This window comes from Glycine soja, chromosome 5 (genome assembly GCF_004193775.1).
Source record: "Glycine soja cultivar W05 chromosome 5, ASM419377v2, whole genome shotgun sequence".
In the NCBI taxonomy this organism is placed as follows: Eukaryota; Viridiplantae; Streptophyta; class Magnoliopsida; order Fabales; family Fabaceae; genus Glycine; species Glycine soja.
The window spans coordinates 41213505-41240119 of NC_041006.1; the positions used below are offsets into that span (position 1 = coordinate 41213505).

At 31.1% G+C, this 26615-nt stretch overlaps 2 protein-coding genes and 1 pseudogene across 2 annotated transcripts; all 3 read left to right on the forward strand.

The window, feature by feature from the left end:
• The first annotated feature begins 11348 nt into the window (after positions 1–11348).
• Positions 11349–12688, forward strand: LOC114413407. The gene has a single exon (XM_028377813.1). It carries the CDS (start codon positions 11401–11403, stop codon positions 12565–12567), a length of 1167 nt encoding a protein of 388 aa, XP_028233614.1. The 5' UTR covers positions 11349–11400; the 3' UTR covers positions 12568–12688.
• A 799-nt stretch (positions 12689–13487) lies between these two features.
• LOC114413408 lies at positions 13488–19830 on the forward strand (annotated as a pseudogene).
• Positions 19831–22433: 2603 nt separating this feature from the next.
• On the forward strand, positions 22434–24722 carry LOC114413409 (heavy metal-associated isoprenylated plant protein 39-like). Its single transcript, XM_028377815.1, has 3 exons — positions 22434–22591; positions 23211–23286; positions 24041–24722. The coding sequence occupies exons 1-3, from the start codon at positions 22586–22588 to the stop codon at positions 24367–24369; spliced, it is 411 nt and encodes a 136-aa protein (XP_028233616.1). The 5' UTR covers positions 22434–22585; the 3' UTR covers positions 24370–24722.
• The last annotated feature ends 1893 nt before the right edge of the window (positions 24723–26615 follow it).

Consider the following 26615-nt stretch of genomic DNA (forward strand, 5'->3'; position numbering starts at 1 on the left):
CATGCCCTAGCCGACATACATTCAGAACCTGATGTGGGGTCCATGCAGGGGACCCAGATCTCCATCTAACCCTACAATGACATTCCATCAACTTAACTCTATTGCTAGCTAGGTATTGATTAGTGTGTAACCAATTTCTACGTACATGTGAGTTGAATTACGTAACCAAACCTCATCATGTATATACCACTATAACTAAAAGATATGAAGAAGGGTATATATAAAAGAAAGAGCAAAATTATTGCCGGTTGTTTATGCACCTCTCCTTCTCCCTGTCTGCTGCAACTATACAGCATCGTCATGATCACAAGAGCAAGTGGATTATCTCTGTGAAAATGACGGGGAGGATTATTTGGACATTATCACCAAAATTAATCACTATAGTTTCATTTACATCACAACACGGAAAAATAATACATATGCATATAATAGTTTTTTCCTCAATCGTAATTATTATTTCTTTTATCTCATTATAATTATTATGCAAGAGAAAAAAAAATTTAAAATAATGATTATTTTAATTTTTTAAAAATATATTTTTAATATAATATTAATTATGAATTATAAAATTTAAAAATAAATTAATAATGATGTATGATTAATTTTATGAAATCATTATTTTTATTTATTATTTTTTCTTTATGCATATAAAATAACCTATGATACTTATTTTGGAATAAAGAGAGTATTTAATACCACATACAGCTAGCACATGCAATAACCGGAAATAACTAGTTAGGATTACATAAAATAGTGCAAACAATAAGAAAGGGGTTTATTTTTTTTTCACATTTTTTTTTCTAGAAAGAGCTTTATTAAAGTCTCCTAGGTTTCGCATATAATTTTTTCCCATCAAGTGTTCATAGATCGAATAATTAGGTAACAGGTCTTGCACATAAATCGATCGCTATTATTGTAAAAAAATGTGTAAAATATAAATGGTGCAGAAAAGTAACCCATCACCTGTATTTTATTCATAAAGGGTGTGCCAATTTCTTTTTCCCTTAATGTTAATATGAAACACAAAGAACTGGTAAAAAAAAAGATATTAATTAATGTACGTTATCACAAGATTCCTCTCGTCGCCGCCAGCGATGGCGAAGAGGTAAAATATTACAGTGTCTTCAACGTCACGGTGGCACTTTTTCTATTAGCGTATGGGTTCATCCCTGGCCCCAGCATGTTGGTGTCAAGAGTATTGGTGGCGGTTTTGTTGGTTATGTTGATGTACTCGTACTTGAAGAACTGGTTCGAACAGGGGAATGACGTGGAGAGGCAGAAGGTGAAGGAGGCAATGCTTTAGATTTCAGAGAAGGAGAACGAAACTGTGTTGGCGGCAGAGAAGGCAGAGGCGAAGATAGTGAAGAGGACGCCGGTGGTGGGTGATGTGGAGCACACAAAAATGGAGGCATTGAGAAGCATGGATTTTTGGACCTTGTTCGTGTCGTTTCTGTGCGGAGTTGGAACGAATTTGGTCGTGGTGAACAATATGGTTCAAGGGACTTTTAATTTGGAGGAAAAGATGTTGTTGGATTTGTTCAACGATGATCTATCTCGATGCATGATGGCGGTGGTGTCAGAACAAATTATGGTTTTGAGAGGAAAGAAAAATATTTTTTAAAAATGAAAATCCACTAGAAATCATCTCTGATAGCGGCAAATGGTGATTGCCATGATAGTTCTTGGGGGAGAAAGTATAGAAGGTACACTATAACATTATGAATATCAAATCAATCTAAGGTCAGTATTAATGGTCCAGAATAAACCACTATTAAGGTGGCCCACTATAACTAGGTTGATCTTTTTTTCTATCAATCTTTGTTTGATTTATATTGTTTCATATTTTAAAAAAGATCAAATATGAAATAAATATATTAATAGCATGCTTTTTTAGTTTAAAAAACAGATCTGTGAATAAATACAGAAATAACGAATTGCTAATACTTAATATCCAAATGGATAATTTGTTAAAATTAAAATTAGGAGATTATTAGTCAAAAGTCTAATGTTAAAGCATGTAATTTACAATGCTATATGAGATTATGTGACTCAAATATTAATATTAGTCATGACACATCTTTTAATATACTTTGAGAAATCCATCGTTGTTAATTAGTAGGATTTAAAGCAGTAATGTTTACTTATGTTTTAATTCATCTTAATCGCATGAGCTAAGTTTAGGTTAGTAATATTTTTTTAAAAAATAGCTTGTGATATACTCCGAATGAGTTTAGTTATTGGTGTTTGTAACTTATTTTAATTTTAGTTACCTCCTTTCCGACAACCACGAGTTAAAGCTTATCTGCGAGGCAGTTGAAAAAAACAAAAGATAACTACCCCTATTTCCTAGACATCACTCATTTATTTAATTTGACGATTGATCACGTTAAACATATGATTTACACTTTAAACATATTCTTAACAGCTGATTTGCCAAAAAGCATATAAATGCGCGTTTAGAAAGCATAGCCATGGAAGAAGTTTCAATTTTTAAAGTGAACTTGTTTTAAGGTAAGTAAATAAAAATGTATTTATTTTCAAATTGCTTAACGAGTATGTTTGGCAAACTAACTTATAAGATGTAACAATAATAAAAAGAAAAACTAACATATAAGTCAACTGAAAATGTGTATATAAGCTAGAAACTAAAAGCTAAAACTTATAAACTAATCGATTAAATTGAAAATGTTTGATGAGATCAACTAATTATAAATTAGCTAATAAATTAATGTAATTAAAATGACATAAAAGTGACAGGGTATAAAAGATTCTAAAAAAAAATTGTAGTTTATAAACTAAAACATTATCTGAAATAAAGCCTAAAATAAGTTAATAACTATTAAGATAAGCTCATATATATAAAATAAGTTTATTTAGATCAAATAAATTTACAAGCTAATCAAACCAACTTATAAGATAAAATACTTTCAAAACACATATCCTATATCAAAATTAGGATACACTTTAAATTAAAAATATATGCACAATATTTTTATATTAAATGACATATAATATAAATAGTCTAAAAAAAATATACATATGCGTATGTATTCTTCTGTTAGATTATTTTTAATTATATTATATGAAAAAAAAAATTACATACAAATATTAAGTTAAAACTTTTAGAGAATGAGAAATCTAATAAGAAAATTATAATATTTAAAAGAATAAAAATATATTTAAATTTCTTTTAAATAATATCAATTTGAGTAATATTATAGTAATAAATTTTAAATAATAAGAATTAATATTGGCAAGATATTTCATTATAAGATATATATATATATATATATATATATATATATATATATATATATATATATATATATATATATGTGTGTGTGTGTGTGTGAAATTTTGTAAACATGCATTATCAATATCGTCATATCTTAGCCATCTACACATAATTTTACAATGAGAATGATTAAAATTTCTTATGGATATATAATAAATAATTTTTAACTTACAAATATAATTAATTTCATATTTTCATCCATGACTTAAGTAACTTAACTTACAATGCTGTGCGAAGGCAATGCCCTGTGTGTTTATTTTTTTCAGCGCTAATCACTTGAAATAAATGGAAGTGGTAGGGACAAGTTCCACTCCATTGCTCCGCCTTAAAGCTAACTATAATCATTCACCCTTTTCATTTCCCCAGTAAGGTCTCTTTTAAAAATCATTTATAACTATCAAAATTTTAGCTTGCTATTCATACAAGCAAATGTCACTTTCTCGTCTCTCCCATCAATTGTGGTGGTTCATTCGCGTCAATCAGCTCTTCCCCCTCCTACCTTCATTACTCTCACTTAACTATATTATTTTACATGCTAAATCAATAAAAAGAAGAAAAGAAAACGTTCGAAATGCATACTAAATTAGCGCAGCACATATATATAGAGATACTATCAATTTATTTAAGAGTAATTTTATTAGACTAGGGTGCTGAGATTTTTCTTGATCACTTCATTATCCACACACACTATCGTGATATTGTTGATATTAAATAGGATTTAAACAATTTTTGGTGGTAACAACCGTTACAAGTATAGGCAATACATATATTTGCTAACGCATCCAATATTTTGATATAGTTTAAGACTTTTTTTGGAGTTTTAATTTCTTCTCCTAACATTTATCTTCTTTCAACTTTAAAAATATTTCAAGTATACTAGCTAGATTGTTTACTAAATTATAAAACTTTTGATGATTGTTTTCTATATATATATAGCGAACATATTTAGTTGGCCAGTGGAACACACGTACAGCATATTTTTACACAAGGACTAGTCTAATGAAATTAGATTTCGACTATGAAGTGGTGAAAGCACCACTCTCTTTTTCTCAAGGAGAAATATTACAAGAATTCTCTTACTTTTTTAGGATTAAAAATTACTTAAACAATTAATTGACTACTTAATTAAAAAAAGTCAGATGACTTTGTGATTAATGATTTTAGTCCGTGGTTGATAATGGTCGGTCTTATTTACTTGTAATAAAAACTCTCTCACTTGATATATATATATATATATATATATATATATATATATATAATGTATTTAATGAGAACTTTTTTTATGTGAAGATGAGAAAAATAAATTTATTATATTTCATCACAAATAATCTAGATTAACACATAAGCCATGTAAATTTTTTTAAAATTTAAATATTCTTTTAAATAATCTTATGATACTTTGCCTTATTTATGTATAATTCATAATATAGTATCTATAACTCGAAACTTTTTCTTCACATTATTTAACTTTTTTACTAGATATGACATACAATGTAACATACTGTCTTATCCAATCATTTTCAACATAAATAAGCTATCTTCAAATTTACTAATATTATATATATATATATATATATATGTAAAATGAATATATTACCATCAAGGAGAGTACGGTAGTTCATTGCTTTTAGAGGCAGTGTCAGTGTAACAGCAACATCATCTCGACGGAGGTATCACTGAAGCGTAATATCAGCCCGCTTTATAGGATGTTTGGTTACACGTGAGAATCAAGGTTGAATCAAAATAGTAATTAGTTTTGTTAGGCTTTTTTTTTTTATAATTCTCAAAACTAATATTATGGTGAATAAATATAATTTATATTGAAAATATTAAATATTTTAAACTTTCTCATTGATATGAGTAATTTGTGTCGGTTATAAAAAAAAATGAAGCTGGAAAATTTTATCACTGCCTAAGTATAGAAGATCGGAGAAGCAAACAAACTTGACATTCAAAGATCGCGGCACCTCCTTTTACTGCTCCACCATTGACAATAGAATGCAGCAATGCATGTACGATCAATTAAGTGAATTAATTAGAATGAGTGAATGAAAATTTAGTTCTATTTCTCTCTTTCTCTAGTATGTGTGCGAGTTTGTGTAATTCATTTCTCTCTCTCTAAATTCTTCCACTACGTAAGTGAGGTGTGTGTTTGTGAATTTAATTTATTTAACTGTTAACAAATTTTGTAAGTGTAATAATTATAATAATAAGTTTTGTTTCTTCCAATAAATTATTTTTCATACAATAGAGAATTAATTTTTTATCAACATGCATGTTTTAAAACCTCATCTGTGTTAAACTTTGTTAACCAATGGTACATTATTTTTTTCTTCTGAACATGGTGACCTCACCACTTGTATTTGTCTAAATCACATGTTATTTATTCTTGTATTGAATATAAAGTTAATTGCTAGTATATTAAATGATAAATAATTCATTCCCGAGTTATAAAAAAATTCTTAAGGAAAACTACTTTTCACCTTTCAAGAAATACATGTGATTGTAGAGTTTGCGTCTGTGTGGTTATAAGTGATTAAGTGGACCTGGCAATAAACTTGTATGTCTAATTAATTATCCAAATCACAGTCATCAATACACCCCCAATTCCACTTTTAAGTCACTGGTTGTCTGCTGGTGGTCCACACACAGGTCCGGGCAACATGAGTGATGGTCTTATTTGAGTTGAAATTGTTGCAAAGCGTTAATATCAACAATGATTATAGCTTCTTCTTCTTTTCTTTCTTTTTCTAAAAAAAGAAAAGAAAAGGTAATTTTACCTTTGAAATTGTAAAACAAAGTAATTTGCTTTTTCACCACTTAAAAGATTTGCTACTACATCAACCCTGTTGTACCACTGCCTATTTAACCATGTTAGTATTATATTGTTGCACCATTCTTGTCGCTATTGACCACTATATATCATTAATTATATCACTGTTATTGTTCGCGAGTCACTATATAATTGTCATCTTATACTTGACTAGGTATTGAGTAAATGAATGGAAAAAGAATTTTATTTTGAAATGAAAATAAGTAAATGATTTAATGAGGAGTAAGTTTGAGGGTGTCAATAATTAATTTGAGAGGATTAAGTATATTTTGCTCTGTACATAAAGGTAAAAATATACTTTTTACATATACGTTGTTTTTTTTTTTCGTTCTTATGAACGCGAATGATACAATATCAAAATTTAGAAGATAAAATAAAGAGAGAAAACCCAAATAAAGTTTCAAGCTGGATGTGGTTGCATCTAAATTACTTCACACTGGAGCGTCTTGCCCAACTGTCATAATATTTTTGGACAAACTATTTTCGTTTGGGCAGGAGCAACCCAATTGTCCAATTTAAGATGTGGTGGATTTCAAGTGGACCTATTTACACTATGTTTTCATTTGTATTGACGACAAAAAAAAAAAAGTGAACCCATTCACTTTGCGATCGTGGATTTCAAATGGAGCTATTTATTTGGCAGAACCTAATTCTCTATGTTTACATGTTTTTCTCTCTTATATCAAGTTTTTTTAAATTAAAAATGGTTCTAAAAGTTTTTTTTTTATCAGCTAACAAGAGATTATATTGATGAAATGGTACCAGTGATGCCAGAAACAAAGCAATACATAAAAGGTTACTATGTATTTTAAGGTCCATGAGACCGAAAATACTGCATAACCCAGATGAATGAAAACAGTAGCATCAGCTTAAGATTCTACTTGACTCTCCCACAAAATCAATTCCCTCCTTAGAGATTCCCCACAACAAGTTCACATTATAATCTTTCCCACGAGACATTCAATTTGACAGCCTCCAAGTTCCACGTCAGACAGATTTCGCTCACCAACATCACAGGTAACTTACCCCACGCATTCAGGCAACGAATAGATTCAACCTCCGCAGCGTAAACGAATAATCAAAACCATCACAGATATCAACAAGCTAGCCTAGTCCGTTAATGGTCATTTAGAGAATACATTAGATTTCTGATCTCGCAAAAAAATAGATTACTTTGACTTAAATAATTGATTCTTTTGTTATTTCATAAATGAGTTTTCTAAAGAACAAACTATCAATTATTTGCAAATAATAATTAAATATTCAGTTCTTATTTCTTAAATAACAAATTATTTAAATCAAATAATCTGTTATTTCATTATCCCCTAAATAAAGTAAACAATAATTTCATTTCAATAACAAATGAGACCACTTATATAAATTTCTCAGCTTGATCGTCCATAAATAAATAAATTCAATACACCCCTTGAAAAAAAGGATTCAATACATAGGTAACGGCACATGCATATAGGTAATTCAATACATGAGAAACTTTACATGCTTCAGCAGAGCATAACAAAAATTGGAAGCACCAAAACCATACCTCCGTTATAAGCCGTAGTTGATGAACATAGTCTTTCCCGGTAAACAAGGGTTTCTCTGGTCATAATTTCAACAAGTATGCACCCAACAGACCAGAGGTGTATTTCGAACAATTGAGAAACAATTGGGGATGGGGAAATATAAGGTTGGTGAAGTGATTAAGAAAGAAAAAAAAAAGAAGAAAAGATTGCAAATTCGACCTCTCTTGTTAGAAAAATTAACAAATTAACATTTGTAGATAATAATTATGGGACACGGGACTAATATCAATTCCAAATGTTGTCATGAAATCTGTTTCAGATGTTGTCCTTCCCAATATCAATTCCTTTCTTAATTTCTAACTCAGTGAAAAGAAGAAATCGAAACAAAATATTTCTTGAGGTGAGTTTTTGTGTCAGATTCTTATCTTGTGATCATAATAAAGAAAAACTATATTCAAGATAATCTATTAATTGTCAATACCGTTGACTTTCGTATGTAGAAGTTTTCAAGTGAAGATGAATGCTAAATATGCTCAGTCTACATACAGTTTATGATCTTAATCTAACGTCACAGGTTCTTAATTCAAATGTTTAAACTGCTTATCAAAAAAAGAGAGAAAAAAAAATCAAACGTTTAAGCTAAAAACTGCTAACATCTGATCCGAGAAGTTACGTACAGGAGGTAGACATTGTTATGTTATAGAATAAAGACAAACTTGCTCCAAAAGAAATTGAAAATAGCATGTAATTAAGCTCTAAGGCATGCTAACATTGTGCATTGTGTCTCATTACTTGTTCGCGTGTCACTACTATTTTTTACGAATTGCTTTCCATACACCAAGCACCAACGGGTAATTTTGTCAAATCTCGATTTACATGCACTTTCTAAATTTTTAATCAGTACGGGTGATGAACCCAATTGTCTGTCTAGGGACAAATCCTGGTTGATAATTAAGGAGGGGATGGAGGCAAGGGGGGTATGTTTGAGGAATAGTACCAAAATTACAGATGGTGAAGGGGTGTTATATGAAGATCTGTTGTGTCTGGAACATTAAAATGTTATGTGGTGAAGGTGAAATCTGGTTCTGTTGGCTGTTTGGAACTGGGGAAGTACTTAGATGGTGATTTTTAGTAATATTTTGACAGCTGCGATGTAATTTGCTGCAACCGGAAAAATATGGTTTTTAAAGAGGAATTGATATGATATCACGATGAATAGTGATAGATGGACAACTTCTAATTTTAAATGTCTTATTAATATTTTTTATTTTTTTTAATCACAACATAAATCTTATATTTATTATATCAATTCACTGTATATTGAATAGTATTTTGACAATAGACATGCTCGAAGTCATGCAACAGTTTTTTTTTTAGTTAAAAGAGGGGTATTTTATTTTTAACTCTTTAATCTCTCTTGATGCATAAAAAGAAAGTTGTTTGCCGTGACAAATTTAAAAAATGATATAGTAATTTTGTTACTATATTTGTTGAGAGAGAAAGATAGATGAGAGTGAGACAAATTCTAGAGTTGCATTCTTTCTTTCTCGTCCACGTAGGTTGCCAAGAGTGAATCATTGTAAAACTGGTAAAATGGATAACTCAGTTTTCATGCCTCCTTTCATGCCACAATTAACGGTTATATGACCACTTAGCTCCCTGTTAAAGAGAGGAGGAGACAATGTCATTCATCAAAACCAAGAAACACAAACCACCGAAACTACCCTAACTTCCAAACTCAATTCATTATCCAACCTGGTCGACTAGATAGAACGTCACAATTTTAATTATTTGCGTGTATGCATGTATTTTTTTACTAAGAAAATGTTTTTAATATATTTATAAACATGTTTACAATATGTCTATTCAAACATTATAATTAATAGTATATACTCTGATAATTTACAGATTTTTAGTGATATTTAATCACAAATTGTTTTGTATGTTAAGTTTGATTAATTTTTATTGTAATTACCTTAAAAATCATATAAAAAATAATTTTGATTTGTTAATAATATAAAAACTTTTATGGATAACTTGAACTTAAAAGCCTATTTAAAGTATAATATTTTTTTTTTCAAGAAATATTCTCTTGAAAAAACGTAACATATGCTTTTAGGAGTTTCTTAGTTTTTTTTTTCTTCCGAGAAAACATATTTTCCCCCCTAAGAAAACATACATAATGATTATGAAGATTTAAATGAATTTTTAATCATATATGGATCCTTAAAATTATAAGGTGATGCGCATTGTTATATTAGATAAAATTTTAAAAATATAGATTAAAAAAAGTATATATGTAGTTTATTAAAATAACATAATTTTTAAAAAATGATGGCAACAGGGATAAATTTATGTTGACAATCTAGGTCAAACTAATTTTTTAAAAATTCCTAAAATTTATGATATTTCTATATTAGGGAAATTATATTTCTATTTAGAGGTCTGATTGTGGAGATCGATCATGGTATTTAAGTAAATTTTTTTTTATCTCTTTATAATCTTAATTGTGAAGATGATGACACTTTCCCCCCTCTTTTTAGGCAAATATTTACTTTAATTTCTTTTTATAACTTTCATTGTGAGGATAATTGCATTATATTTTCTTTTTACACAAAATATTCAAGTACAATTTACTTTTCTTTTTAATAGTTTTCTCTTTATAATTCTTTATTTTTATTTTAAAGGCTATAATAATTAGATTTGTAATCTAATGACTTTATTAGTGTTTGATTAAAATTTATTTGAGAATTGGAAGATATTTAATAACCTTTTCCAATGGGACACCACTATAAAAAAATGAACCCTTTAACTTTTAGGCACACCAATAAATATTTTATGTTTTTATCATTATTTTTTATTTTATTTTTCTCATCTTGTCTTCATTTTGTTCTAATGTGTTTTTAACTTCATTACAATAATATGGAAGATAAATTTTGTTTACTCATTGTTTGTTAGTTGTGATACTTAGACCGGACAAATTTCCATATTTGATGGCCGATTGAACAAATATTTTTATTTTACTTCATTAGACTTGATTGGGATAAATGAAAAAAGAATTTTTTTTATCTGAAAGATTAAGATAAAAAAAATATGATATGTAATTATCACATAAAATGTAATCTTATTTTACTTATAATTTCTAATTAATAAAATTAAGGCTATGGACTTAATTTCAACACTATAAAAACTTCTATTTTATCCCTACTATTTATTCATTTACCTCTTACTTGAGCATTACAATATTTTTTGTAGGTATACCTACCACTTTATTGGAAAGAATTCAAGAGAAACATCTTTTAGCCAAAAACAACATGAACGCTAAATATATATTAAAAAATTACTAAAAAACTTTAGTGCAATTTTTTTTTTTCAAATTACATAAAGTGAATACCTTTATTTTTTTTTTTAACTTGAATGATAGTTGTCCAAGACTCCAAAGGACTCAACTCAAATATAGGCCGTGCGTTAATTGTGTTGGTGTCTAGTCACAAATGTAAATGAAACGGCGGGTAATTAATGAGTCCAATTCTAGTGTTGTAATTAAGCGACATAGGGAGGGGCATGGTGGGGAAAAGGATCGCAAAATACCGAATCAGCGTAGACCAAAAAAAGAAGAGAAACGGTCTGGTCTGAGGCCATCCCTGACCTTAAAACTCGCAATCATAAATAACTTCCAAAACTGTCGCCTTTATCTTTTAATTCTTCCTTTTCTTTCTTCTCTTCCAAAACAAAACTAAACAACAAAAATGCCTGCAACAACAGAGAACAACCAAGGCTCATTCCTCGGCCGAATAAGCATCCGCAGAAATCAAGTAATGTCCATGGACGGAAGCCACGACCAAGAGGTGGAAGACCTGGAGCTTTTTCAGAAGCACGTGGGAGACCGCTTCTCGGAGCTCTTATCCTCGACCAACACCTCCTCCGGCGACGCGCTTCTCTCCATCGCGTGGCTCCGCAGGATCCTCGACGAGTTCCTCTGCTGCGAGGCCGAATTCAAAGCCGTTGTCCTAATGGGCCGCGACCCTTCCCAGATCGCGAAGCCACCGCTGGACAAGGTCCTCCCGGAGCTCCTCGACCGCGTCGTGAAGTCCCTCGACGTCTGCAATGCCGTCACCCTCGGACTCGACGCCGTCAAGAACCTCCAGCGCCTCGCCGAGATCGCCGTCGCCGCCCTCGACCAGACACCCCTGGGCGACGGCCAGGTCCGCCGCGCCAAGAAGGCGCTCTCCGCCCTCGTCGCCGCCATGCTGCACGACGACAGCAATGCCGCCGCCAAGGGAACCGAACGCACCCGGTCCTTCGGGCGGCGCGCCGGAAACAACACCAACAGCGGCAAGTACAAGTCGCTGTCGTGGAGCATGGCGAAGAACTGGTCCGCGGCGAAGCAAATCCACGCGATGATATCGAATCTGGCGGCGCCACGTGGCGCGGAGTCCTCGGGATTGGCGCAACCGATCTACATGATGAGCAGCGTGTTGGTGTTGGTGATGTGGACTCTGGTTGCGGCGGTACCATGCCAGGAGAGGAATGGGCTGGGGACTCATTTTCCTCTGCCGAGGCAATTGGGCTGGGCCCAGCCCATGATAGGCCTGCAGGAGAAGATCGCGGAGGAGTGGAAGAAGAAGGAGAAGAAGGGGAACGTGGGGTTGTTGGAGGAGATGCAGAGGATGGACAAGCTGGGACAGTCCCTGGTGGAGTTCGCAGACTCCTTTCAGTTCCCAGCCGAAGCGGAGCGTTTGGATGAGGTCAAGAAGCACGTCGAGGAATTGGGGGACATTTGTAAAAAAATGGATGAAGGCTTGGAACCTTTGCAGCAGCAGATTAGAGAAGTCTTTCACAGGCTCGTAAGGAGCAGGACTGAGTTTCTCCTCGTCTTGGACCAAGCTGGCATGTTGTCTACACCCGCTCTTTAACTGCTACACAATCGTGCAGAGGAAACAATTTTTCTGTTTATTTAAATTAATAGAAATCGTGCTTGGATTAGCGATTTCATTGAAATTTTATAATGTTAAACTAAAATCATCTTTGGACTGACGATTTTGGCTATTCATTTTTAAACAAATGTTAATTTAAAATGGGCTTTATTTTTAAAATTTTGCATAAAATTAGGGCATTTAAATTAAAATTAAAATAAAACTTATTTTAAGTTGTGATTTCAATAACAAATTTGTGTAATTCAAAAACACTTGAAATGGATGAACAAAATTTTGTTCTCAACCCTTAAAATGATCGATATTATAATGGTAATTATCCATATAGGCACTAAAATATATTAAATGCCTTGTAATATTTTATCTTCTTTACATGCTTAATTAGTTAGTGTATGTTGTTTAAGTTGTATTAAATTTTACTCATTTATCGCTTTATTAATAACATATTACTTTTTTCTTATATTTTTATAAATTAAGAAAGTTTATAATCATTTGTAATTTTATACAAAAATAAAAGTCATTTAATTTTTTTTATATAAAAAAACCAAAATCGTGACTACAAAGACGATTTTTATTCAAAATTATAAAATTATATTGAAATTGTTAATCCAAGCACGATTTTACTTTGTTTAAGTAAAAAAAAAAAATTGAAATTGTGTTCACATGCACGATTTCTTTGGTAGTTCTTAAAAAAAAGAAAAATTAAAATGAAACTCGTGTTTGTAAGCACAATTTCTGTGCATGTGAAGTCGTCTTTAAACATCGACTTACCTATTATCGTAATTAATTCAAAAACTAGCCATTTCGGTAATTTCTTGAAAAAAATTACAGTCGTAAAAAGGCCCACGACTTTACCTACTTACCCACTTTGACATTTTCGCATAGAGAATCTCTTGAATGACCTACTTTTAGCATTCTTTCATCCATAAGTAACATCAATCATCCTTATTTATATTGACATAATCACAACAAAACAAAAATAATGAACCAAAAAATGGTCGATGCTATTCGAACGTCAAGGTTGATCTTCACACGGCGAAGTGTCCAGCATGGAAACAAAATGAAAATTATGCCATCGTCCTCTACGGCGTCGTAGTACTGTGTTGGGTAGCAGAAGAAACAGGGCGATACGACCTCCAATGGAGAAAACGCAACACAATCGCATAGTTCATGCCTTCTCCTTCGACCTCTTATAGAGTCACCTTAACACTATAAACGCATCCATGCCTTCTCCTTCAGGTACTAAACTTGTAGTGCAAGAGTATTTGATTTGATTGACTGCATAACTATCCCGCAACAGTTCGCAGACTCACAATGGCCGCAATATCCAACTCCTTATCACTTAAGCATAGTTTCTCTCTCCTTCTTCCACTTCCATCAAATTCACAAGATGTTACGCCAATGAGAATCGCCAGTACACCTTCTACTCATATGATACGACACCGTTTTTCTCTCTATTTCAATTTTAGTTAATTATTACGCGGCTTTGAATTTTTGTTTTTCTGATTTCGCAGGTACGTGATGCTGCGCGCACTTTCGTTGAGCATGGAATGGCCGATGGTCGTCTCTGTATTGTAACCAAAGAGGTGCTCTACTTTTTCTAGCTTCACTCTGCCAATTTCTGTTTCTTTACACACGCATTGAACGTGATATATTTTTCTTCTTGTTGTTTATGATTTTCAATTGATTTCGATGAATCAGCCTTATGCACCTTACGAGCGTCCCGCTCTGACGAGAGCGTATTTGTTCCCGCCGGATAAGAAACCAGCACGCCTTCCCGTAAGGATTTTTTCCTCATTTACTCAAATATTCTGAAATTATACAAAACTAAGATGCAGTTCTTTAGGTGCTTTTAGTGTTGCTCTCCAATCAGAATTGTAGTTTAATCTGTGTAATAAAGGTTTGCATTAAAGGTCAACACAGGACTACTGAGGTAAAATTCCAATTCTAATCAAAGAATAACACTAAAAACACCTATGGAACTATATCTAAGTTTTGTCTAAAATTATGTTATCATGCTATCATTGCCGTTCCGTATTGTTGTTCCTCGGCTTCACATTGTGGTATCTTGCCAGTGATACTTGCTATATTGCCTTCTTTAGGGTTTTCACACTTGTGTTGGATCCGGTGGAGAGAGGCAGACTCCGGAGTGGTATAAAGAGAATGTGATAGAGGTACCCTCTTTTACACCCTTGGAATCATTTTGCAACTGATTTTATCAGGGAAGATGTTTAAAAATCTAAGAGTGGAAAACTTGTCAAGATTGTTTTCGTTACACTGTTAAGTGTACATGTGATATAATGGGCATATGATTGCTCAAAATAGAATAGTAAAGACTTCATTTAATGTAGCCGTGTGAGGCAGGAAACAGTTCACATACTTTCGCTTCTCATCCATTAATGCTATTGAGTTGCTGTTGATTTTCCTGTCCAGATGTTGTATGAAGATCCAGTAAAAGATATTGATATTGAAAAGCATACATTGACAACAAGTTCTGGAAAACTTCTGAAGTATGGTTCGCTTATTATTGCTACAGGATGCACGGCATCAAGGTATCAGTTTGTTTACATTAGTTTATTAGTTTATGTAAGAAGTGGTGCAGAAAATCTGAGTTGTTGACTATCTTGCTGTTAGGTTTCCAGAGAAGATTGGGGGAAACCTACCTGGTGTTCACTATATTCGGCATGTTGCAGATGCTGATACACTAATTTTATCATTGGTAATTCATTCTACCCTCTAACATGACTTGTTTTTCCAATAATTTGATTGATTTTTACATTTGAGTTGGAGAATCTCTGGCAGTCCTTACAATAATTTGATATATTGGTATTCAAATTATACTTTTTTCAATATAATGTACATAGTTTTCCCTTTAAATATATTATTGTGTCATGATCTTTCTCAAGCATTCTTTCACACAGCTTGAGCAAAATTGCAAATTCTGTATATTTGCTGCTATGATTACTTTCTTGAAACATATTGACTAATATGTTTACAGAAAAATAAATAAATTAATCAGACATGCATTTTGTTCCTGGTTATGATTTGTTTCTTTTGTTTTTAATTTCCAGGAAAAAGCAAAAAAGGTTGTAGTTGTCAGAGGTGGTTATATAGGAATGGAGGTTGCTGCTGCAGCTGTTGGTTGGAAACTTGATGCAACAGTATGTGTTTTTCCAATATCCTTTTTCAATATCTTGTTTCTGGTTCAAAATGCAAACTTCTTGTTCTGACCTCCATTATTACCTGTTAAGGTGTTCATCTATGCTAACAGAAATTCTTCATTTTGGTCCTCTGCATAAAGCTTTGATAAGTCTTGCATTAAGTATGTATATGTTGAATAGTGAAATAATAATAATAATTGAGACATTTAGGTCTTCCTAGTAACTTAATTTGTTGAATTGCCTACATTACATCAGGCATGGCATGACCAAATGACTTCCTTTACTTTACTGTTTATGCCTATTCACATTGCTCTACCTAGGAGCCTGATTATTATCATGCTTTCAGCCTCATTTCCTCTAATTTATGGTTCAAATCTGGATAAGCAGCTGTGACTAGGACATATAGGAGTTAAGACATAGGCAAGGATACCTTGAGAATCCAGACATATGTTGTCATTAAACTCATATCTATACCTTTAAGATTAATTGTCCTTATGTGAAGTTTTTGACCTACGGACTCACTAATATGTGTTACCATAAAAAGTAGATCATATTTCCAGAAGATGACCTTTTGCAAAGACTGTTTACTCCTTCTCTTGCTCGGAGATATGAAGAACTCTATCAAAAGAATGGAGTCAAAGTCTTGAAGGTATTTCCTCCTTCCCTGTTCTTCTCTCTTTCTTCCCATTATTGTAACTAGTAAGTAGTAATGCGTTTGTATGATTTTGTGTTTGTGTGCAACAGTGCAACTATTATATTCTCTAAACTTTCCTCCCTTTTCTCTATTTCTTTTGAATCTTAAATTCACCAGGGTGCCTCCATAAAAAATTTGTAAGCTGGTTCTAATGGACATGTAGCTGCTGTGAAACTTGGAGATGGATCTATTTTGGAGGCGGATACGGTAAATTATATTTTATTTACTCTTCAATGTCTGGAGGTCATTTCTTGTTAAAAACATACTTTAGTAATACCTGAGTTGTTAGAGAAAGCATGGAGATTTTAGCTCTACGTTAGACAAGAAGGAGAAGGCATAGAAGAATTAAAAATTACTTTTTCCTTCTGGTTCACAGGTAATTATAGGCATTGGAGCAAGACCTGCTGTAAGCCCCTTTGAGAGGGTGGGCCAGAATACAGATGTTGGTGGTATACAGGTGAGGTCAATGAATAACAATAACTTGCCAAAATTTAAAAAGATGAGGAATTGCACGAATATTTTTTTTTTTTAGTATCACCAACAATAAGAGTCTTATGAAATCCATGTTTTGCATGGCCGTCTGTCTCTTCCCCCTTTTTGGTGAAGCATATGCAAATCATCAATTTTGGGAGACCATGTTCTGTTTGTTAGAGATACACATTTGCAGATGAAATTTGGAAGGAGGCCAAAATAATAGGTTGAACAACTTTGTCTAAATGCGTCAGTAATTTGTATTTCAGGTTGATGGTCAGTTCCGGACAAGCACTCCTGGAATCTTTGCTGTTGGTGATGTAGCAGCTTTTCCTTTGAAGGTACACTATTATTACCTTTGCTTGAGTTGAGTTTTGTTATGTCATTCTAGGAGCATTCACGGTTTGGTACTTTGATTTAGATAGATCTTTAGGCAAAAAAAAAAAAAAGTCACTTGATCTGATCATTGAAGTAAATTATGGTTTGGTTTGGATCAATTTGAATACTATATCTAATCCAATATAATCTTTTACAGTTTGGATTGGATTGGTTATGTGGTTTTAGTTTTTGTTTTCTAGAGACAACGCACGTTAATAAAAGATCAAATATTTAATAAATATAATAAAAAAATTATTCAAAGCATTAAATATCTAGCTGTATGTCACAACATGGTCCAAATTGTAAATCAATAGTTAAAAATAATAAGTTTTCTAAAAATATAAATACATGTTCATACATAAACATAACAATATTTTTAGAATTTAGGCTTAAGGCCTAACTGAATCTCACAAAATTAGCTTATTAGATGAGGTCTTTCCAAGCCTTATAAGGACTGACTCCATAGGTTATATCTCTAGTTGATGTAGGATTTTATCAAATACATATAACAAATTATTACTTCTCTTGTAGACTTAGACTTGTCACTCCGTATCTAATATTTTGTGTCTTTTAGTTCTATTTATCAAAACATATTCTTCAGTATAAAGCATATAAGTTATATAATAAAAAAGAACAAGAGATACGACAACAATTTAATAATTTCAAGAGATAAAAATACAAATTTCAAGCTAACTACTAAATTAATAAACTTATGAAATATTATTATAATCAAATGTAATTTAGTTAACAAAACTTTGAGAAAAATAAATTGGTATAGTAATTTCAGAAATGTCTATTTATACAAATATGAGTAGTATAATAATTTCATAAATAAAATTACATATAAACATACTAGTTTGGCTTAGCATGGGATTAGATTGGTTTTGGAAATCACATTGGAAATCCAATGCAATTCAATAAAGAAAGGTTAAATTATTTCACTTTATTTGCTCTTTGGTTATTTTATTACAGACTCCTTAGTTTGGTTTTTGTAAGTTGCATTGGATTGGATCAGTTATAAACATATTTTCTTCATTTTTTATGACATTTGTGTTTCTGGAAAACTGGACAGATCTATAACCGTATCTCTCGAGTTGAGCATGTAGATCATGCCCGTCGCTCTGCACAGCACTGTGTGAAAGCATTACTCAGTGCACAAACTCACACGTACATTGGATAATATGTTCCTTCAATTTATCTTTGGAGTTCATTTTTTTTTTCTGCCCTTGCTGATTTAGCTGAATTTACTTGATGATTTTCAGGTATGACTATCTTCCATACTTCTATTCAAGGATTTTTGAATATGAAGGAAGCCCTAGAAAAGTGTGGTGGCAGTTCTTTAGAGACAAGGGCAAGTATTAGTTAAAAAATAAATAGCATTGCCTTACCTTTTCTTTTCTTTTAATTTTTGAATTTCTCTCCTATTGCTCTTACTGCTTATTTTTCTTTGGACAGTTGGAGAAACAGTTGAAATTGGAAATTTTGATCCTAAAATAGCTACCTTCTGGATTGAATCTGGTAATGGATTTATATTTTTTTTTTTAAGTTCCCCTCCTTTTGTCTAGATATGTGGGTTTTGTGCGAGCTTATGGGGTGATGCTTGAATGCATCATGTGTATCTTTGAATGCATACATGTGCTTGTTTGATCTTTGAATTGCAGTTGCTAAGAATTTTATTACTTGATGCTGCACAGGTAAGCTGAAAGGAGTTCTTCTTGAAAGTGGGAGCCCTGAGGTACTTTCCACTTTTTTTCAACATTTACAGTGTAATAGATATTAGAATTATTATATATACATGTATTATACTTACTAGTGTTTTGAAACCAGCAACAGTAAACTGGTCAAGTATTTGGTTCAAATAAATCACCGGCTTGGAGAAAAATTGGTCAAAGAACCCTAAAACCAGTGAAAACCAGTTTACAACGGGTCTATGAAAAATGTTTGATAAAACATTATTTTAATTTTTTTCTTTTAAAAATGAAACATTAATCTAAAATATTAGTCATTTTCTTTTTTATTCTTGATGTTAACTTGTTATTGTTAATGAAATTGTTGTTACTTATTGAAACTTGAAAAAGAAAAAAACCGTACTTATTTCTGTTGCCCTTGCCTGGCTCTTGTAAAGAGAAAACCTAATGGTGAGTTTTTCGTTTTTTTAACTCAGGAATTTCAACTCCTGCCTAAACTTGCCAGAAGTCAGCCTCTGATTGATAAAGCAAAACTTCAAAATGCAACTTCAGTAGAGGAGGCCCTAGAGATTGCTCGAGGATCCTTGCAAGGCGAAGCTGTTGTCTAGTACAGACCTTGGTTAACATCATTCTGTAATTTATCTTCTTTTACGGCCAGATTATGAGTGACTATCTGTCATCATCTGAGTAGGGATTTCCCCTTTGAGAGAGAATAATTTTCATTATATTCTCTCAGTCACATGACATTATTAACGGTTTTAAACTGGAATGCCTAATTTGGATTTGATCTGGTGCCATAAGGTGTCCATGAATTTTCTCAATAATTTAAGATACCCTTTGCCTTTACACGTTACTTTTATTGTCCAGTGATGTGATTTTCGTTCTTAACATGCTACCTACAACCCTTCTTTTGAAGGGAATTCTGTCTGCAGAAAGAGTTAGTCTCATTTAAAATTTCTAGCCTGGACCTAAAAAGGCATATTTTCTCTTGTAATTTTTAGTTCAAAGGCCTTATAAATGCCTATTTAAAAAGTAAAACTGAAAAAGTTTTATAATGTATACATGAGCCCTTGATGATTACTATTATGATATTTCAAACAAATCCTTTTTTTTATTAAGTATCAAACAAATCCCTTGGAATTCAAATAAATGAATTTGCCTCGACACTGAGTTTTATGACGTACTAGGAGAATCTGTCTCTCTAAAGTAAAAGTAAAATACAGTTAATAAAAAAAATGACAGAATAAAAAAAATTAATAATATAAAAGTAACGAAAAATTAATGTAAGTTAGAAGGAAAATTTAAAATTTAAGAAGTGATTTAAAGATAAAATTGTTCAATAACATGTGTACATCAAATATGATAATTTCTATTATTAATAATTATAAATTAATACTTATAGATACATGAGCAGGAATAAACCTCTGCTAAGCAAAGTGGAGACATGTGCGACTACTGCGTCCATAGGTAGAACTAGTATTATTTAGTGTTAGGTTTTTATTAATTTTTATGACCCTTAACTTTATTTTCATCATATTAATTTTTGCTATTATTTCTTCATGTAAATTAAGAGATACGATCTTGTTTCACTATTTAATTTTTTTTAATTCGTCGTTGCACATAAGTATAGCACTGTTGTCGTTTTAAAAAAAAAAATATTGTTCCAAGAGTAACCTCAACAAAATGGTTTCAAAACTTGCTGGTAATTCTTTATTAATAAATTATTTGTAAGTATTTTTTTTAAGTCCTTGTGAATACTGTGAGACCTTAAAATAAAATAAAAATATTTCCCCTATACTTCTTATTGAAAAATATTAAAATCAAATCAAATCTCCTTTTGGTAACATTTATATTTTATAATGCACAAGCTTAAAACTTGTTCTCTTAACTATAAAATAAAAAATTTTAAAAAATTAACAATTAAAAGAGAGAATGCTGATCTTTAAAATAATTTGTTTAATAATGTATCGTTTTCAATAGCAGAGGCAGCGAAAGAGACGAACGATTTTAATACCATTTTCTTTTAAATCAGAGTATTAAAGGCCATCATCCTAAAGAAACAGAGCTTAATAGTTTGTTTATTTTCTATATCTGAAGGTGCGTGCGTGCCTTTTTTCCATTTATGAGAAAAATTCCTCCAGAATAACTTTTAGCATGTGTATATATTCCATAGAATAAACATTTATTTTTGTCTATTTTATAATAATTAAACATTTAAATATATAAATTATATTATAATTAAATTTATAATAATAAATATTTATATATATACACATTATTTTTGAATTTGCAATAAATAATTAAAATTAATATAAGGTTATTTTTAATCGTTCATAATTTATTTTAAAAATTTATTAACATTCAATTTAAACATAAGAGATAAAAAACATAATATACCAAAAAAGATAAAGTGATAGACAGTTAAAAAGAAGAAGTATACATATAAATCTAAAAGAAGGTTAGATGAGAATCATGAGATGATTGACAGAATATTTTTTACTAGCTGCAAACTAATACATGAAATGGAAATTTAAATTTGAGAAGATAATCATTGGATATGTGAATCAATGAGTGTGAAATTATTATTGTTTAACAAATAATTTTAAGTTTGAATATGTGCATATATTTATTTATATTAAACATACTTATTAGGACGTTTAGTAGAGGATTTTTTTTTATTTTCGGAAATCATGATTTCAAAAAAACTAAAATCATAGGAATCATAAAAATACATTTGGTTAGTACTAATATATTTATTAGAAAATAAAGTTTTCTATGTTTAATTACAATATAGTCACTTTAGATAGTTAAAAAAAAATATTCGAAAAAGTTAGATTCCCGACCTTTGCTGTGGTAAAGTTTCTGTGGAAAAATAGATTAAATTTGATTCCCAGAACTTATAGTTTTATAAAAATCTTTTTTAATAAATGCATAAAAATATTGGAAACATAGTTTCTTAATTTTAAGATTCATCGATCAGAAAGTAAATTTTTACCTCTATCAGCAACATCTCCTTAAATAAAACTTTATTACTCACAGAGATATCTTGTGACTTGAGAAAAATTGTTTTTTAATGATACCTATATACGTATAATATGTGTGTGTGTGTGTGAAAGAAAAAAAAAAGAAAAATGTCAAATTACAAGTATAAGGACTAGGGAGTGAGAGTCTTGTATATCCTAATCTTATACTATAAACTATAAATACAAATTCTCTTCTTAATTGTTCTTTAATTCTCTTAGAAAACCGGGGATATAGCGTGTAGAGCATGCAGCATGACGCATAATAGGTCATCTATAGCAAAGACGAAAGACTTGGTCAAGGCTAGCTTTCCTCTTGAAAGGTCAAAGAAAGAAAAATATTTGTTTGGGAGGGGCCAACTCTTGCGTCAATGGTTTATTGGTTCCTTGCTGAGCACTCTTATGAACTAAGAAGCCACTCGTTTGACTTGTGTTATATAACATCCTTGCCACAAGGGTGAAGTTGCATTGCATATTTCTCTGCTTCTTCCTTCTACATCACCTTATTCCTCTTTCCTCTTCATTCTCTTCCCAAATAAAACTATAATCAGTCTTCAGTGATCGTCAACACTTAAGACCCAAGTGTAAATGAAGGTGAAATTTCTTCATCTTAATGACACTTCAGTTTCTTATATATGCAAGAGCACACCACTTACTCTCTATTGTTATATGTTTTTCCCTTTCATATATTTATGTCCCTTTCTCATGATTCTTTGGTTCTTCATTTAAACAAGAAAGACCAGTTCAATACCTCTTTTTATCTTTATTGTTTAAGTAGATTTTGATATTTATATCCCCCACCCTACTATGTTTTATTACTATGATACCCATTTTCTAATTTGTTTCATACATATTATTTAATTCAACTATGATAGTTGGTCCAGATTATATCATAGTATATATCTCCGTTACAATATAATTTGACATCTCTTCTTCTCCTAGCTTAGCTCCATTTTTTTTCAAAAGAAATTAAAGATTTCATAAAAAATAAAATAAAAATCAAGCTAAACATGTTTTAATTAGTCATTAAGATCGGTCTAATGATGAGAGGGTTAGATAATATGAATAGATCTTAAGTTCAAACGTCGCTGCCGCCATTGTAAAAAAAGAAAAACACGTTTTAGTAGAAGTTTTGATGTTAATTGGTGATTGTTATTTATTTCCAGACTGCTTCTATCGTTTCTCTAAGTGTGATCCTTTTGTTTTGTTGCAGAAAGTGGTGGTGAAGTTGAATTTGCACGATGACAAAGCAAAGCAAAAGGCCATGAAGTCGGTTTCTAGCCTAGCAGGTATTGATTTAGACTAGTCATATAAAACCTTATTTTCATCGATGACTTATAGAACTGAAATTCTAATTTTGATCAAAGAATAATAATAAAAGCACATACAATGTTGTATTGGGACCATAGGAAGTATTCAATATATAAAAAAAAGGATTTGGAATGATTTTGTCCACTAATTTGTGAGAATGGCTTTCAATAAACCAAATTGTCGGTTAATCATAATATTCTGAAAACCAAATTCTCAATATAAAAAGAAAAAAAAAAGATTTAGTCACAGGAATGGATGTTTATTTTGTTGCTACTCACAACAGTGAACCTTAATTACTAAATGGACGGCTTACAGATATTTGTTTATTAATTTCTTAAATAACTTGTACTTTTATAATATAGTATTATTTTTGTTTCATTCTTTTTTTTAATTTTTTTCCTGTTTTGGTCTTATTAATAAAATTATTTTGATCCACGTCTCCATTAAGTAATGAAGTAGCTAACACAATGATATTTCTAAAATAACAAAGACTAAAAGAAAAAATTTCTAATGTAAAAGTTATATTAAAATTTACAATTTTACAGGAACCAAAATAATAATACAAAGATTAAAATGAAACAAAAAATGGATTTTTTTTAAGAGGATTGAAACTAAAATAACTATATATTACAGAGATTAACAATTTATTTAATCCTTTTATTAATATTTTTTCCTCTGCTTCTATTTAATTATGCAAGTAAGATGATTTGTATGTCAAATTTGAATATGCAGGCATCGATTCTATCTCCATGGACATGAAGGAGAAGAAACTGACTGTCGTGGGTGAAATAGACCCTGTCGATGTGGTGAGCAAATTGAGAAAAACTTGGCACCCAGAAATTGTAACTGTTGGGCCGGCAAAAGAGCCAGAGAAGAAGCAAGAAGACAAGAAAGACGAGGGCAAAAAAGATGACAAGAAGAAAGATGATGATAAGAAGAAAGATCCAAATCAACAAATTGAGGAGCTTGTCAAGCTCTACAAAGCATATAACCCCCACATGACCACATACTATTATGTTCAGAGTGCGGAAGAGAACCCAAATGCTTGTGCTATTTGTTGACTCTGATGTTTGAGAACAATAACAAGTCATGTTAATTATTGGTGAATTTCATGGCACCAGAGACATATATGAACCCAAGTCATGAATGCTTTCTGTGTAAATTATATTTTGGGTGGTTGATTGAGACATCTAGAGGATTAATTAATGGTGTATCAAAATAGGCTATGAAGGTTTTGAATGCATAATAAGTAAATTCATGTGTGAATTGTGGAAATATGCACATTATTGTGCTATGTGTTGCCAATATTTCTCATTTAAAATTGTGTCATACTTGTCAATTGGGACTTTATGTAATGTATTCATGAGAGAAATTGGACTCTACTTTATGTATAGATGATGCTGGGTGACCGTAACATTTTGGACCGTTTTTCTTGGGATAAGGTTGAATTGTTGAGCACAGGGTTATATCATCTAAATCAAGATATGATGACGATGTTAAGGATTTTTATATTCAGAAGATTAAAGTATTGACTCATGATTTTAAATTTGTTGGCGAAACTGGTGGCCTAATAATATCCAGAGGTAGCTTGCGGCTGGAAGCTTGTATCCTTGATTAAGAAGTTTTATGGTAGGGTTGCCTCAACAACCAAAGGGTAACTTGAAATGTTATGTAGTATTTATTTTGGTATAAGCCTGCACTTCGTTTTCTAAATATTTAACATAATAATATATTCAATACAAATAGTGGCGTATTACTGATTGATGTATACGTTTAATGCTTAAATATTATGTAGTATATAATGAAAAGCTTAAGACAATTTAGTTTAAGAGTATATTTTTATTTTCATTGTTTTTTAAAGTAAAATGAAAATAATGTGAAATAAAAAAATAAATGATATTTGCTCAAATTGCCGTAAGAAAGGGGTAGAAATTGCCGTGTGACTTTGATTTTTTGTGGCAGTGTTGCTTCGTAGCTTGACCCATTTACTATAACCAAAATAAAGCTTGAGCTATTGGTTTGTATGGTACTACATGCCACAGCTGTATCACACCCATTGTCCAATTATTTTTAAAGAAAGCATTTATAATCGAGTAACTATATTATATATATATTCACACCTCTGTATATCAAACACTATTAACGTGTGTGTGTCACAGAGAGATATTAAAAAATATATATGGTAGTGATGAGAATCTTAAAACTATTCAAATACATGTATATATGATGACAAGTAAGATAAAACCGTATTTATAATGAGAAATAAGATCAAATCGTTAGTGAATATCCTTTAATAAACGATAATAGATATATTTAATAAGGTTTAAGAAGAGAATGATGAAGACCTAAAGATAGAGACATTAAGATAAAATATGTTCATGTCAAATATGTTTTTTTTTTATAATTTTTTTTGTTGTAAATTTGGTCCAAACCGTTTTGAAGACCATGTTTATTTCTATTTTTTTGTTTAGATTATATGTATGGATTTCGTTTTCAATAAAGAACCCGTTGATCTTTTGTGGATATTGTATGAGAATTTCTTTTTGAGTTTATTTTTGAACCAATGTAAGACTTATCAAATTAATTCTTGTAAGTCTATTTTAACTTATCTTTCCTATTTGAAAGTGCATCATCTAAACTCGTATCAAACTCTCCACTCCTAATCACATGTAAATGTTGATGCTCCTCATTCTATCTTGTGCTTTGGCTAGTTTGGTGATGTACACAATACAGAAGCATGAGAATGTGGTCTGGTATCGTTGTAATTAAATCTAACACAATAATCCTGAAATAATAAAATCTCTATTATTAAATTGTAATAGTATTGACCCTTAATCTGTTCAGCATCTAGCGACTCTTCCGGTGCATTAGGAGGTCAGAAAAAATTAAAATCATTGAAGTATTGCATCTAGTGTGACCTTGAGCACTCTCCATCCGATGTATATCTAACCCTGAAAAGTTAGCTTCTAATTTTTTTTTGGTCTATCTTATATTCTTGACGTTGACAAACCACCTCCTGTTGGAAATATTTAATAGTAAACAAATTAGCTTTGTGTTGTTATATGGAAGGATAAAACAAAATAAAATTAAGAAAATATATGAAAGACAAAAGAAATACAAGAATGGAATTTATAACGGTAAGCACACACATTATAAGTATGTTATTGTTGGTTTTAATATAGATGATAGGTATTTCATATAGGATGTAATTTTGTTCAAGTTGGGTGAGATTAGTATAGGTAATAAAACTCTTGTTCTAGGCATTTAATATAATTTCTAGCTTAGTTTCAACTTAAAAGTTACTTAT